General features: G+C 42.5%; 1 protein-coding gene across 3 annotated transcripts in view; it reads right to left on the minus strand.

Annotated features, from left to right (window-relative positions):
• Positions 1-12,939, minus strand: part of ANKH (ANKH inorganic pyrophosphate transport regulator) — a 126,867-nt gene that overhangs the window by 30,365 nt on the left and 83,563 nt on the right. For all 3 annotated transcript variants that reach the window (XM_084850569.1, XM_084850571.1, XM_084850570.1), the window contains 4 exons: positions 7,813-7,931; positions 6,684-6,767; positions 4,428-4,598; positions 1,489-1,623 (listed from right to left, as the gene is read on the minus strand). In XM_084850569.1, coding sequence (XP_084706695.1) covers positions 1,489-1,623; positions 4,428-4,598; positions 6,684-6,767; positions 7,813-7,931 — 509 coding nt within the window. The remainder of the gene's footprint in view (positions 1-1,488; positions 1,624-4,427; positions 4,599-6,683; positions 6,768-7,812; positions 7,932-12,939) is intronic.

Here is a 12,939-nt window from a genome sequence, read left to right on the forward strand (position 1 = left end):
TAAAAAAAATTGTGAGGGTTAACGAAGGCCTTCTTTTAAAAAGGAAAAGCCTCTATCAAATCCCAGCAAGTTGTCCAAGTCTTGGTGCTACAATCCGTGTAGCAAGAGAAGCAGGCAAGATTATACCATGAAAGGCTTCTGCAGAATTTCCAGTGCCTGAAGTGGGGTGGGATACAATTGAGCCCAGCTTAATTTGAAACAAAACCAACCCACTTTGAACACCTAGTTCCTTTTACAAGGGATTGGATCCAGGCATTGCTTGTGTGAGTTTAAAGGCACTTCAGCTCACAGAAAGGGAGGGGTTTGATTCCTGCAGACTTCCCCCTCCACTGGCAACTTGCCACATTATAAAGCACACTATTCTATAGTGAGCCTTGACCACAGGATCAGCTCCTAGGAGGTAAGCACTGGGGGCTGCAGCATGGAGAAAAGCCCATCTTGCTCCTTAATGGAACGCTGCTGACAGTCCTCTGGATCTAACCCAGTAACTCTGCCCATGACTCAGTGGCGAATCAGACCCTAAATTAATGTTGCGTATGTTTTGCTTTCTGAGATCACCAAATATTTTGTTCAAAATCTGAGAAACCAAAAACTACACTAATGCTTGACTAAGGGCCAAAGTAAATATGAACAGAGTTTTCTGTCTTTTCCCCCTGGTATTTTTTAACTGAAAAGCAACCACAGAGGGTGCAATCTACAGCAGTGGCAGAGGAGTAGTCTGACCACCTGAAACTCCCCCCCCCCCGCTGTTTTTCCATCCATAGGGAAAGAGATATGGGGTCCCCTTTATCTTCTCCTGCATGGAGAGAAAAGCAGATTGAGGTAGGCGATTTTGAGGTGACAAATTACTGGAGGAGAAGGGGTTACTCCACTTACCCTTCCTCCACCCAGACTGGCAGCCGGATGAGGATGTTTTTAATGTTTAAAAATGGCAGAAGAAAAGTAACATGGGGCTACATACACTGTGCCTGTTCACACATCATGACAGCCCACCATAGGTTAATTTGTCCGCGGGGACTGTCACATTGTGCCAGGTGCCCGTGGGTGCTTTTAGCATTGTGCCTGTGGGCGCCCAGCTTGCCATGTTGTGCAACCCCAGGTGGCAGGGGTTGTTTGAGGTTTGTCTAACCCTGTCACATGGTGTGACAGCTCCAGCAGGGAAATTAAGCCATGGTGGGCTGTCATGTCATGCGAAACAGGTCAGTGTCTAGTTTGGCCCTCACAGATATGAGAGAAGGCGCTGCAGGTACAGAAGCGGGCAGGAAATGTGCTCAGGTTCAGAGACAATTTCATTCAAAACTCTGCAGGTTTTTTTTTAATACCCTAGGAAAAGCTGACAGATCTTCAGCAGCTTAACAGAATGAATTTCTAAAGAACTGGGAGAAAAATACAGGCAGATGCCAATGCGAAGACAGAGCTGGGTCTTCTGCTTCTTTGAATAAATATGAGGCAGCCGGGGCTAGTTGCTTTTCCCAAAGAGACTCGTACCTCTGTGGCTGCTGAGCTGCCACCCAGATCTCGGGACACGAAGAGGTTGACGATAGGCCGGCTGATTCTTTGGGTGGCCAAAATTAACGCCAACGGCCACCAGAAACTCAGCATCTTTCTTATTGTAGCATCTCCCTGCAAGACGAATGAGAAGAGAAAATCTTTGTGAACTAAAATACCTGAGCACAGGCAATGGAATAGCTAAATAGTGTCTTTTCCAAATGCTAGTATGATATGAGCAAGGAGATAGAAGAGGAACATGCACAAAACCCCCTCATAAGCCAGTAAGTGAAAAAGGAGCTATAGATTCTTAACAGCACAACTACAGATTTGGATTATGGCTGCACTTGGCATTTAGTTAATGAGATAACTGTTCTACCAGCTAACTAAGGATTTTATCTGCAACTATGGATTTATGAACTGCCAGAAGACATTTAAAGAAATAGATATTCCAATGTATTTTTCTGCAAAGGGGTATCCAGGAATGGCTTTCAATGCCTCACCAATGGTTCTGCCACGATCTGTCTGCCACTATCTGTCTGTCTATATGTTTCCTTGCCTTTATGCTGTTCATATTCACTTCTTAAAGATCAGAACAGAAAGAAACCAGGACAAAATAAACACAAGAAAACCAAAGAAAATACTGTAGTTTCAGTGATGGGCAGAAGAGAGGCTATGATGTGACGGAATTAAAGGAAGTCCCAAAGAAAAGACATTTGGTAATAGATACTAGGACATCCTAGGAGCCATACACCACAACAGCCTTCCCCAACGTAGTGCCCTCCAGATGTTTCTGATTATAACTCCCAGCATTCCCGACCATGACCATGCTTGCTGGGGCTGATGGGAGTTGTTCTAAAACATCTGGGGGGCACCAGGTTGGGGAAGGCCCATTTAAGTAAAAAGGAGAAGTAACATTGAAATCAATGGGATTTACTGCCAAGCAATGTGTATAGGATTGTGGTGGTATTACACTTAACAACAACACAAACGTAGGCATCTTTGTAAACTTGGTAACATGGGTGCCCAGTGGGCTTGCTAAGAAGCCACCCACCTGGGGTGCTTCCAGACAGATGGCTCCTAGCACCAATAAATCATTGCTCTTCTGCTGTAAACTACAAGTGGAATTGCAATGGACTTTCCACACTATCAGGGCATATTGCGCTTTTTCTGTGTGCACATCCCAGTAAGTCTCATCAGCACAAGTGCCCTGAATGCTACTCTTCTGTCTTTTTTAAGGGGATGGTTTTGATGTGAGTAGTGACTTACTGGACAGCTGAACCTATCAAAACTTAGCACACATTCACTATATCCTTTGCAGTGGGCACGATTTTTTAATCACCTGTTTATTTTTATTGATATTTTAAAGCAGGGGTGGGCAGACGTCAGACATACACAATCTATTTTTTTACTAGAACCCTAACTAGAACCTGGTGCAAAAAAACAGAATTATTCCCCTACGTTCCTTGTACACCATTCGTTTGAAAATGGAGGTAGCCCTAAATAAGAAAACTGAAAAGTTTCAGAAGGATGAGTGCAGTGGTTTATGTGGAAAGGGAGTCCTCAGGGGTTGTTTTTTTTTGGGGGGGGGGAAAGTGATTTGCTTCCCCTTCCCTCCTTCTGTGGATTTTTGGGCCATTTGTATGAAAATGGCATACATCATGGAGTTGTTTCCATGCAAGAAACCTTATAAAGAGGTGCAGGGGCTAGAGAGTTATGATAATTGAAAAGCATTTTTCATAGTGAACTCTGGTGGCATTGGAAGAATGACCATCTCATGGTTCTATCCTTGCCCTCCCCCTAACCCTAACCTATGGTAAAACATGCCCTATGATTAGACGGTGAACCTGTCAGTCACTCAAACATACCCCCCCCCCATCAGCCGTTAGAAAACGCAAGCAAAAGATGCTATTTTTGGAGACACACTGGCTAGCTTTATGAAGCCAAATTACAAATGAAGCCTGATGCAGGGACCAGCTTCTGTTCTGGTCACTTCGGAAGGATGCCAGCTTTACCTTGGGAAGTACCAGAAAGGGTCTTTAGGGGCCTGATACAGCTCAGGCTTTGGCCAAATCAGTTGCACTACACACACACACACACACTACAGCATTATAGGGCTATAACACTCCTTTATTTGAGTGATATTTCACTATTACTTTAATATTTCTTTAAAATAATTATAGCCAGAACTTAAAAGGCTGATTAAAAACAAGCAAGTGATAAAATGGCCCCCAGTGTGAAGGTTATATTTATTATTTATTCATTTATCTATATTTACAAAACACTTAGGTTAAAAGAAATTTCTAAGCAATGTACCAAACAATATAGTATAAGATCATAATAAGACACTGTTCTTTATTACTGTATATTGAGGACAAGATTTTCTTTCTGGAAATGCTTGCTGGAACAAGTATGTTTTCAGTAGGGTCCCGAAAACCCAGAAGGGTCAGCGCCTGTATAATTTGTGCTGGTAGGCAGTTGCAGAGAGTTAGCACTATGACACTAAAGACCCTATTCTGAGCTATCATGGACCAAAACTACAAAATCCTAGGCACCATCAGGAGGGCATCTCCTGACGAGCATAGCAACTAAATGGTAGAGGGGTCAAGCGATAGTATCCTGGTCCTGAGTACCAAAACCTTAAACTTGGCTCAGTAGCATATAAGCAGCCAATGCAGTTCCTTCAACATGGGAGTAATATGCTGGTGATGAGCCGTTGCTGTTACCAGCTGCAGCTTCTGAACCAACCTTAAGGGCAGCCCCACCAAACGCACATTGTGGTAATCCAGTTTGAGGTTATCAGTACATGGACCATAGCGGTCAAGGTATCTCTGTCAAGGAATGACCATAGTTGACTGAGCTTGTGAAAAGCACTCCTAGCCGTCGAAGATACGTGTGCCTAATCATACAGCTAGATTTACCAGTGCATGAAAACATACCCCCATCTCTGGTCCACTACTGTCAGGAATAATGTCGTGTATGTTTCTGTAGTAACCCAGGCATAAGGTGGTACATCGGACAAGTGCTCCCATGTACAAAGACAATATGGGGATGAGAAGAGGCTCCCTGCATTCCAAGTGACTGTGGAGTAAAATGGCTACAAAAACAACCTGTTGAAGAAAGGAAAGGAAAAAAGAAAGACAGGTTATGAAAACATAATTCTGAATTACTATCAGAAAACTAAACCACTTTGGATCCAGCCATAATGTTTCGAATATACAACTTAATTATTATTCAGAGATCTTTGCTGCTAAATAGTCATGGTCAGACAGAATACATGTGTGTGTTCCGTTCTGGAGAATCTCTGGGTCTCCTCCTTTTTTGGCCAATACATAACCTATACAGGAGGTGGCAGAGAGCAGAACTTAATGGTCAATTTCATTAGACATTTAGCACATAACACAAAATTGCGGACTTTGTATTATAAAAATGCAGTGGAAAATTATGGACCAGCTCCCACAAATATGTGTCTCTTATATCTCATTCACTTAGAGCTGTGGGCATGAATAGACAGCTGGGGGAAGGAGCCTGAGAAGATTTTAAAAATTAAAATAAAGGGTGCTTATAGTAAGAGTTCTTTTGTGGGCAATAGGAGGAAGAAAATGGGGTGGTGTGGAGAAGCCTTGGGGAATGGGTAGGAAACAATGACAGAAACAAACGTATATTCCAGTGCAAGGCAATGTGTCTCCTCTAGCAGCATGCATCCCTTTGAAATGTTATAACCACTAGCAAATGACACTTCAAAAAACAGAGAAATTCAATGGCAAAAACTCTGTTAAATATCAAAGGCAGGCATAACATTTGGATAATTTAATGGCAAGAAGCAAGCAAAAAGCAAGGAACAACAGAGTTTTTTGTTTTTATGTGAATAGAGTTTTTAAGTGAATATTCGGTAACCAGTTTGTTAGTTTTGCATGTCTAAATTTAATGTGTCTACAAGCATTAATGGGCTGAGGTAACATTATTGAGCATCATTCTGACAGAGAAATCGTTGATTCGGAATGCCAAGAAGAAAACATAATAGTTTTCTTCAGAGAAGCGGAATTGCTAAAATTGCCATTTTAGTAGTCCATTTTTTTAAATGTTCTGAGGAAAATTCACACAACCATTTTCAAGGTATTTCTCTTTCAGCATGTGGTAACTCAGACTTTTGCCATAAAGCCTTCACAAGACCACTTGTTAATAAGAGTAAGAAAGACTCTTTTGTTGTAACTTTTCCACCTAAAAAAACCGTTTAGATGGAGAGGCTGAGAGAGAGGGGGAACGAAATAAACCCCAAAGAATAGCATTAAGTTTAACACAGAAAAGTCAACAATGGATTTAATGACATCCATTTCATCACTATCACTAACTATCTAACATTGGTTTATTGAATCATATTTACTCACGCTAGCTATGAAAGAAACAAAAAAAAGTATAGCTACATCTTTCTATTTAGCAACAAAAATATAATAGAAAATATTAGTAGCATAGTATAAACATTCCAACAGAGTTAGTAACATTAATAGTCCATAACATTTAACATCTATTCAATATCAGCTCCTCAGTGCTGATGTCAGCAACCATGAATTTCAACCCTGTTACAGGGGAATCCTACATATTTATACAGAAGCTTGCAAAACATAGAGGCCTGGTTCACATGTAATGACATCCAAGATTTTTGAAATTTTGGGTTGTCATTAACAAGGCAGCATGCTGGTGCTCTGTCCCCTGGTTGTTGGCCATGACATGTGAACCAGGAACTCTGGCTTGTCTCTCCCACAACAAGCCAGAGAAATAACCCATTGTTTGTTCTTGGGTTATTTCTCTGACTTGCTGAGGGAGAGACAGGTGATAATTTTTGGTTTGTTCTTGGGTTATTTCTCTGACTTGCTGTGGGAGAGACAGGTCAAAATTCTTGGTTTGTTCTTGGGCTATTTCTCTGATTTGCTGAGGGAGAGACAGGTCAGAATTCCTGGTTCTTACATAACACTAAACAAACCATGGACACAAGGTCCATAGTTTGTTTAGCCACTCCCATTTGCAGCAGGAGCAACTGGGCAGTGTGCACCAGCAGGCTGTCTTGTTCAAGTCAACCAACATTTTTTTTTAAATTACATGCAAACTGCCCCAAACTGTTCCAAGCATGGGTATGGTGTAGGTTTGGCTAGGCCCTTTCTCCGGTAGAAATAGTTGTGACTGGAATTAGTCCTTACCTGAGCAATGACATCTGAGATGGAGGCACATCCCACTAGAAAACTGTATTTATGTTTCAAAAGAATACCCGCATGCGTCCAAGCCTGAAGAGGGTAGAAAAATAAAGTTAATGACAACCTGATTAACAGAGACACCTTTTTAACTTCAGAGTGCCTCTGAGATTAATGGAGACTTCAAATCGCCAGTATTTGTTGGAATGGCCCTAGAACTATGTAAACCATTCCTTGTCTCTTCCCCCAAATCCAGCCTTTCTGACTCAAGATAACCCAGACTCAGATACAATTTATCAATTATGAGGGTAGAAAATTACTTCAATGCAAACTGTGGTTTCTGAATGCAGTGCATTTTCATAGACCAGCCTTTGGTCCCCAAGATGTTATTCAGCTATAATTCCCATCACCCCCAGTATGACTGGTGGTCAGGAATGATGGGCACTGTAGTCCAATGTCTGGGGATTCAAGGTTGGGAAAGGGTGAAATAGTCAAAGAAACATTTTGCCTGCTTGTGTATAGGGCACTTTTGTAGGGAGGGGATGTGGGCCTGCACATAGGCCCACATGTAAGCATTGAGTGTGATGGTCTGAAAAGGCTCTGGGGTGGAAAAGGGCTCTCAATGTACTTATAGAGCCATTTTCAGACCTTTGCACTCAATGCATTAAGGTCTAATTGGGAGCCAGGTGCAGAGATGTTGGATTGAGTTAACTTGCTAACCTCACAAGCCTAATCATGACTTACTCAAGAGATGGCAGAAAGGAGGTTGTTGTTTTTTAAATGAAAGAGTTTACCGAACACTTTGTGAAACCGAGACTGCATACTCAGATGTGCAGTTAAAAGAAGACTCTGAGTGAAACATATGAAGAGGAAGTTGGCAGGCGGGAGTCAGTGAAGGGCGCCCCACCTGGATCCACACCTGGGTTGAAAGAGCCAATAGCTGAGTGAGGTGCCACTATCTCTTTCACCACATTCTCCAAGTGCAAGGATAGTAAAGAAAGGGTGCAATCCTATGCATGTTCAGACAGAAAAAAAGTCGTACAACTCCCAGCATGCCCCAGCCAGCCATGTAATGTAGTTGTACAACTTTTTTTCTGTCTGAACATGCATAGGATTGTGCTGTATGTTGCGAACTCACCATGGCATCCATAAAAGGGAAGGCTGCAAGATAAAGGAAGGCCTTGCGTGTTTTACTTCCCACGGAGTCGTCCACATGATGCAACTTGTTAATAATGTAGTACCCCAAATCACTGTACGCTGCAGAAATAAGAATAAGAATAACAATAACAACAGCAATAATAATAATACATCTTTTAAAAAATCAAGTACTTTATACTCTAGGTGCTTCGGGATAAAAAGAAAGACAGGAGTAATTAATACCATCACTTTGATGGGGGTGGCATTGGTGTTGAAATTATTTATAAGCAAGCTAACTTGGATGAATGATATGAAGTCATGCACTTGTGCTAACTTGTTTGAAATTACATCAACTTCAGCCATAATAATACCATTAACCTATGTCATTTCCTAGCAAAACTAATTGAGTAATGCTAAGCCTTGCAGTGCTTATTACACTGCACAGCCCCACCAATTCTCTCTCTCTCTCTCTCTCTCTGCAATTTGGAACCTTGCTCGTCTGAGGCTGTAGCCACCACTATACCTTTTCCACTATAGTTCCCCTATACACCCCTAGCGCAGGATGCTGGACACCTGATCTGCTTCTTTTCTCTCTCCTCAATGGTCTTTCCACAGCTCATTCCTCTATCTAGCTCTTCTCCTCCATCTTGTCTTTTGCAAGCCCTCTTTTTCAAATCCCCAACGTTCTCCTTCTCCCACCTCAGCTCCTAGCCCGGCTTCTTACTGGCTGGGAACAAAGTTCTATCTCCAGCACATTAAAATCATCAAACCTGGATTGAAATATGCAAGTTGACAGGACTTTTTGGACAAATGCATTTTTCAAGATGATGCTATTCAAGATGTTATTGTTATGCATTAGAATACTTCAGGAGTTACTACAGCACAGCAGTCATGTATTTATTTCTTTACAATAGTTATATACTGCTCCACATCAAAAGATTTCAGAGCAGTGAACAACAAAGTTAAAAGAATAAAAATCACATTAAAACAATTAAAAAGTTTGAAAAGAAACAAATTCTGAACTCAATAAATGGCAGCTGGTCACTCAAGGAAGGCCTCTCAAAATAACAATGTCTTCAGGAGGCACCAAAAGCAAGACAACGGTGCCTGCCTGACCTCCGAAGGCAGGGAGTTCCTCAGGACGGGAGCCACCACACTGAAGGCTCTTTTCCTGGTGCACTCCAGCCAGGCCATGGGTCCATATGGAACCACCAGGGACATGCCCTCTGATGACCTCAGTGACTGGGCAGATTGGTATGGAAGAAGGTGCTCTCTCAGGTATTCTGGTCCTAAGTTGTTTAGGGCATTATACATGAAGGGGACGGCAGAGGATGAGATGGCTAGATAGCATCACGGATGCAATGAATATGAACTTGAGCACGCTCCGGGAGAGAGCGCAGGACAGGAAGGCCTGGCGTGCTATGGTCCATGGGGTCACGAAGAGTCGGACACGACTGAACGACTGAACAACAACAACAACAACAACAACAACAACAACATGAGCACTAATACCTTAAACCTGGCCTGGTAGCAGATAGGCAGCTAGGTACAATTCCCTCAGCAAAGGAGTTGCATGCTGAAAGGGGGCAGCTCCTGACAACAGCCGAGCTTCTGCATTCTGTGCTAGCTCCAGCTTCTGGACCAGCCTCAAGGGCAGCCCCACATAGACTGCATTGCAGTAATCCAGTCTGGAGGTTACTGACGCCTGTACCACAGTGGCCAAGCTATCCCTGTCCATAGCTGGTGAATCAGCTGAAGCTGGTAAAAGGCACTCCAAGCCGTCATGGCCACTTGGGCCTCCAGCGACAACGATGGATCTAGGAGAACCCCCAGACTACGAACCTGATCTTTCCAAAGGAGCACAACCCCATCCAGAACAGGCAATGAGCCTATCTCCGGGACCCGGGAACCGCTCACCCACAGGGCTTCTGTCTTGCCAGGATTCAGCCTCAGTTTACTGGCCCTCATCCAGCCCATTACTGAGTCTAAGCACTGATCCAGGACTTGCAATCATATTTGCTACAAAGCCCTGTCCTATAACGTGGACAGCTCTCATAATATGCACAAAAATTTAAGTTTCCCTTTCCTAGGAAATACTGGCAGCTGCTGACAAGCACCATGAGACCTGATAAACTGCGAGTCAGTCAGTCTGTTGTGTACCATCACCAGAGGTCCACATACGAAACCCATATTGCAACTTAAGCTCACGAATGACCTCCTAGTGCCTGCCTGCCCAACCCTGGTACAATGTGAGGGACCCCTCCTCGCCTTCTGAGTTCTCCATGAATTGCAGCGGGAGGGTGGGGGAGGGGGTCTTGGCTTTGTGCCAGGAAGGGGGGAGAGAGCCTGCACCTCCCCACAAGCCTGCTGACACGTGTAGAGGACTTGAGGGAGCAGCAGGGTGTTTCTCCCATTTTTGCAAGGACTTGCAGGCATTCAGAAACAGTCAGAATCCTTCTCGCTTTCTCCCAGTATTGTCAAAGCACAGCACAAAGTGAAGGAATTACTCATTTAGTCCCATATTGTGAATGCATTCTAATGCAGCAAGAGGGATTGCCTCTGTTTACGTGTGCCTGTAAATTCTGGATACACACACACACGTGTGTGTGTGTGTGTGTGTGTGTGTGTGTTGAAAAATGACACTGCTCCTGCTGATATTTTCATCATCATCTAACGCAGCTGGGGGGATCTATACATGGAAAAGTCTGGACGTTTTCTGTGTAATGTTTGAAGAGAGGGATGTCAATATTCTGTGAAACCTTTTGGTAATAATGCTTTTGCCAATATATCAGAACAAGAGAAAATTATCATGCTGCTTCATCTCTCTTGCTACTTATAGAACAAAACTTGATAATAAACTCTAAACAAAAGTCTTGGAGCTTTGTTAGGTATATTTTCTTAAGAAAATGAATGTATGAATGCAAAACAAATTCCAGCATAATAGCTGGAACATTACATTGAATCCAGTTGACTTGGTTGTTCAGTCGTTAAGTCGTGTCCAAACAAAAGTCTTCCTTGAATAAGATATTATTATTTGCTTTCAAAGATCTTATCAAGTAACTGAATATTGATCCTATATTGACAAATCTCCTCAAGTGACTCTGGATAAAGGTTGCATTTCTAGCCAAATGGCCATAGTCCCAGTGACAATTTTGGAAACCAACCACGGAATGCTTATATAATGAAAAGCTAGGATGTCGAAAGCAGCACAGAGACTCAGGGCTGCGTTAGCTAATCTTCTTGCATTACTCTAATTTGTGGAAATGTACACTGTTCACAGGCAAGTTAGCTCCCTATTAATTTCACTGTGTAGTTTAAAATACTTTAAGCATGCAGTCCTGTACTCACAGCCCTATTGAACTCAATAGGATTTACTTCTGGATAGACACATAGGACTGCACTGTAAGACATGCTAATGAAAAATAGAGACATTTTCTGATGCATGAGAAGTGCATTTTTCTTTTCCCTGAGTTACTTAGCACCAATAACAGACTCTATTCTGCCATAAGAAGAGCCATACTGGATCAGACCAAGGGTCCATCTAGGCCAGCATTCTGTTCACGGTGGCCAACCAGCTGTCAACTGGGAACCCACAAGAGGGCATGAGCTCAACAGCACCATGCCACCCATGTTTCCCAGCAACTGGTGTACACAGGCTCACTGCCTCTAGTACTGGAGGTAGCACATAGCCATCAAGACTAGTAGCCACTGATAGCCTTTTCCTCCAGGAATTTGTCTAACCCCCTTTTAAAGCCATCCAAATTGGTGGTCATCACTACATACTGTGGTAGTGAATTCCATAGTTTAACTATGTGCTGTGTGAAGAGGTACTTCCTTTTATCTGTCCTGAATCTCCCACCAATCAGCTTCATGGGATGACTCTGGGTTCTAGTATTTTGAGATAGGGAGAAAAATGTCTCCCTATCCACATTCTCCACACCACACACAATCTTGTACACCTCTATCATGTCTCCCCTTACCCTCCTGTATTCCAGGCCAGCTGTTGTAACCTTCCCTCAAAGAGGAGATGCTCCAGCCCCTTGATCATTTTAGTTGCCCTTTTCTGCACTTTTTCCACCTCTACAATATATTTTTTTAGGTGTAGTGACCACAACTGTACACAGTATTCCAAGTGTGGTTGCACCATAGATTTGTATAAGGCCATTATGATGTTGGCAGTTTTATTCTCAATTCCTTTACTAATTATGCCTAACATGGAGTTTGCCTTTTTTTTTTTTTTTTACAGCAGTCACACACTGGGTTGACATCTTCATTGAGCTGTCCACCACAACTCCAAGATCTCTTTCCTGGTTGGTCACCGCTAGCTCAGATCCCATCAGGCTATACTTGAAGTTTGCGCACCATCCACCTGAGAATACTATTATTATGCAAGAACAAGGCTTATAGCAAAGTAAGAAAGTATTAGTAGAGTCATTTTAATGATATGGTAAGTGGCTTGCATCATTCTGAGAAGAGAAGCATACAGACTCAGAATCCAACAATACACAACTTCATGTAGCCTTGGCATATTAAGAACCTAAACTCAAAACAAGTACTTCAGACATTATACTATTTACAAGGACTTATACTATTTACAAGCGCAATGGGTGTGCAATGCCTGCCCCGAAGAGGTTTGCCTGACACCTACTTTGCATTCTTTTTGGTGCCAGGCAGAAACTTTTTTTAAAAATTCGCCAGGCTTTTTAGAAGCCCTTTAGGAGCTTTTTAATGGACTTTGAGGTTTTATCTTTTTAAAGTTTTAAGACATGTCTGTGTTTAATTTTATTGCTGAATCTTTGATATGTGTTTTATACAGTGTGTGTGTGTGTGTATATATACACACACACACACATACACATTTACTGTTCATATTGTATTTAATATTTTTTTATGTATGCCGCCCAGAGAACTTTGATTATGGGGCGGCTGATACAGAAACATCATAAATAAATAATAAATAAGATGGGATTTGCGTGGTGAAGTGGGGATCTCCAAACCTGGCCAGTCCAAAGGGAAGACCAGCCTGGCCTCAGAAATTAGCCAGAAGACCTGTAGCTTCAGGGAGTTTGCTTCCACCTCCCTTCCAGAAATAGCTCTGCTGCAACTATCAGTTGCCTAGAAGTTGCAT

The sequence above is a fragment of the Heloderma suspectum genome, chromosome 4 (genome assembly GCF_057233095.1).
Source record: "Heloderma suspectum isolate Gila_16-S chromosome 4, 16-S_ref, whole genome shotgun sequence".
Classification (NCBI taxonomy): Eukaryota; Metazoa; Chordata; class Lepidosauria; order Squamata; family Helodermatidae; genus Heloderma; species Heloderma suspectum.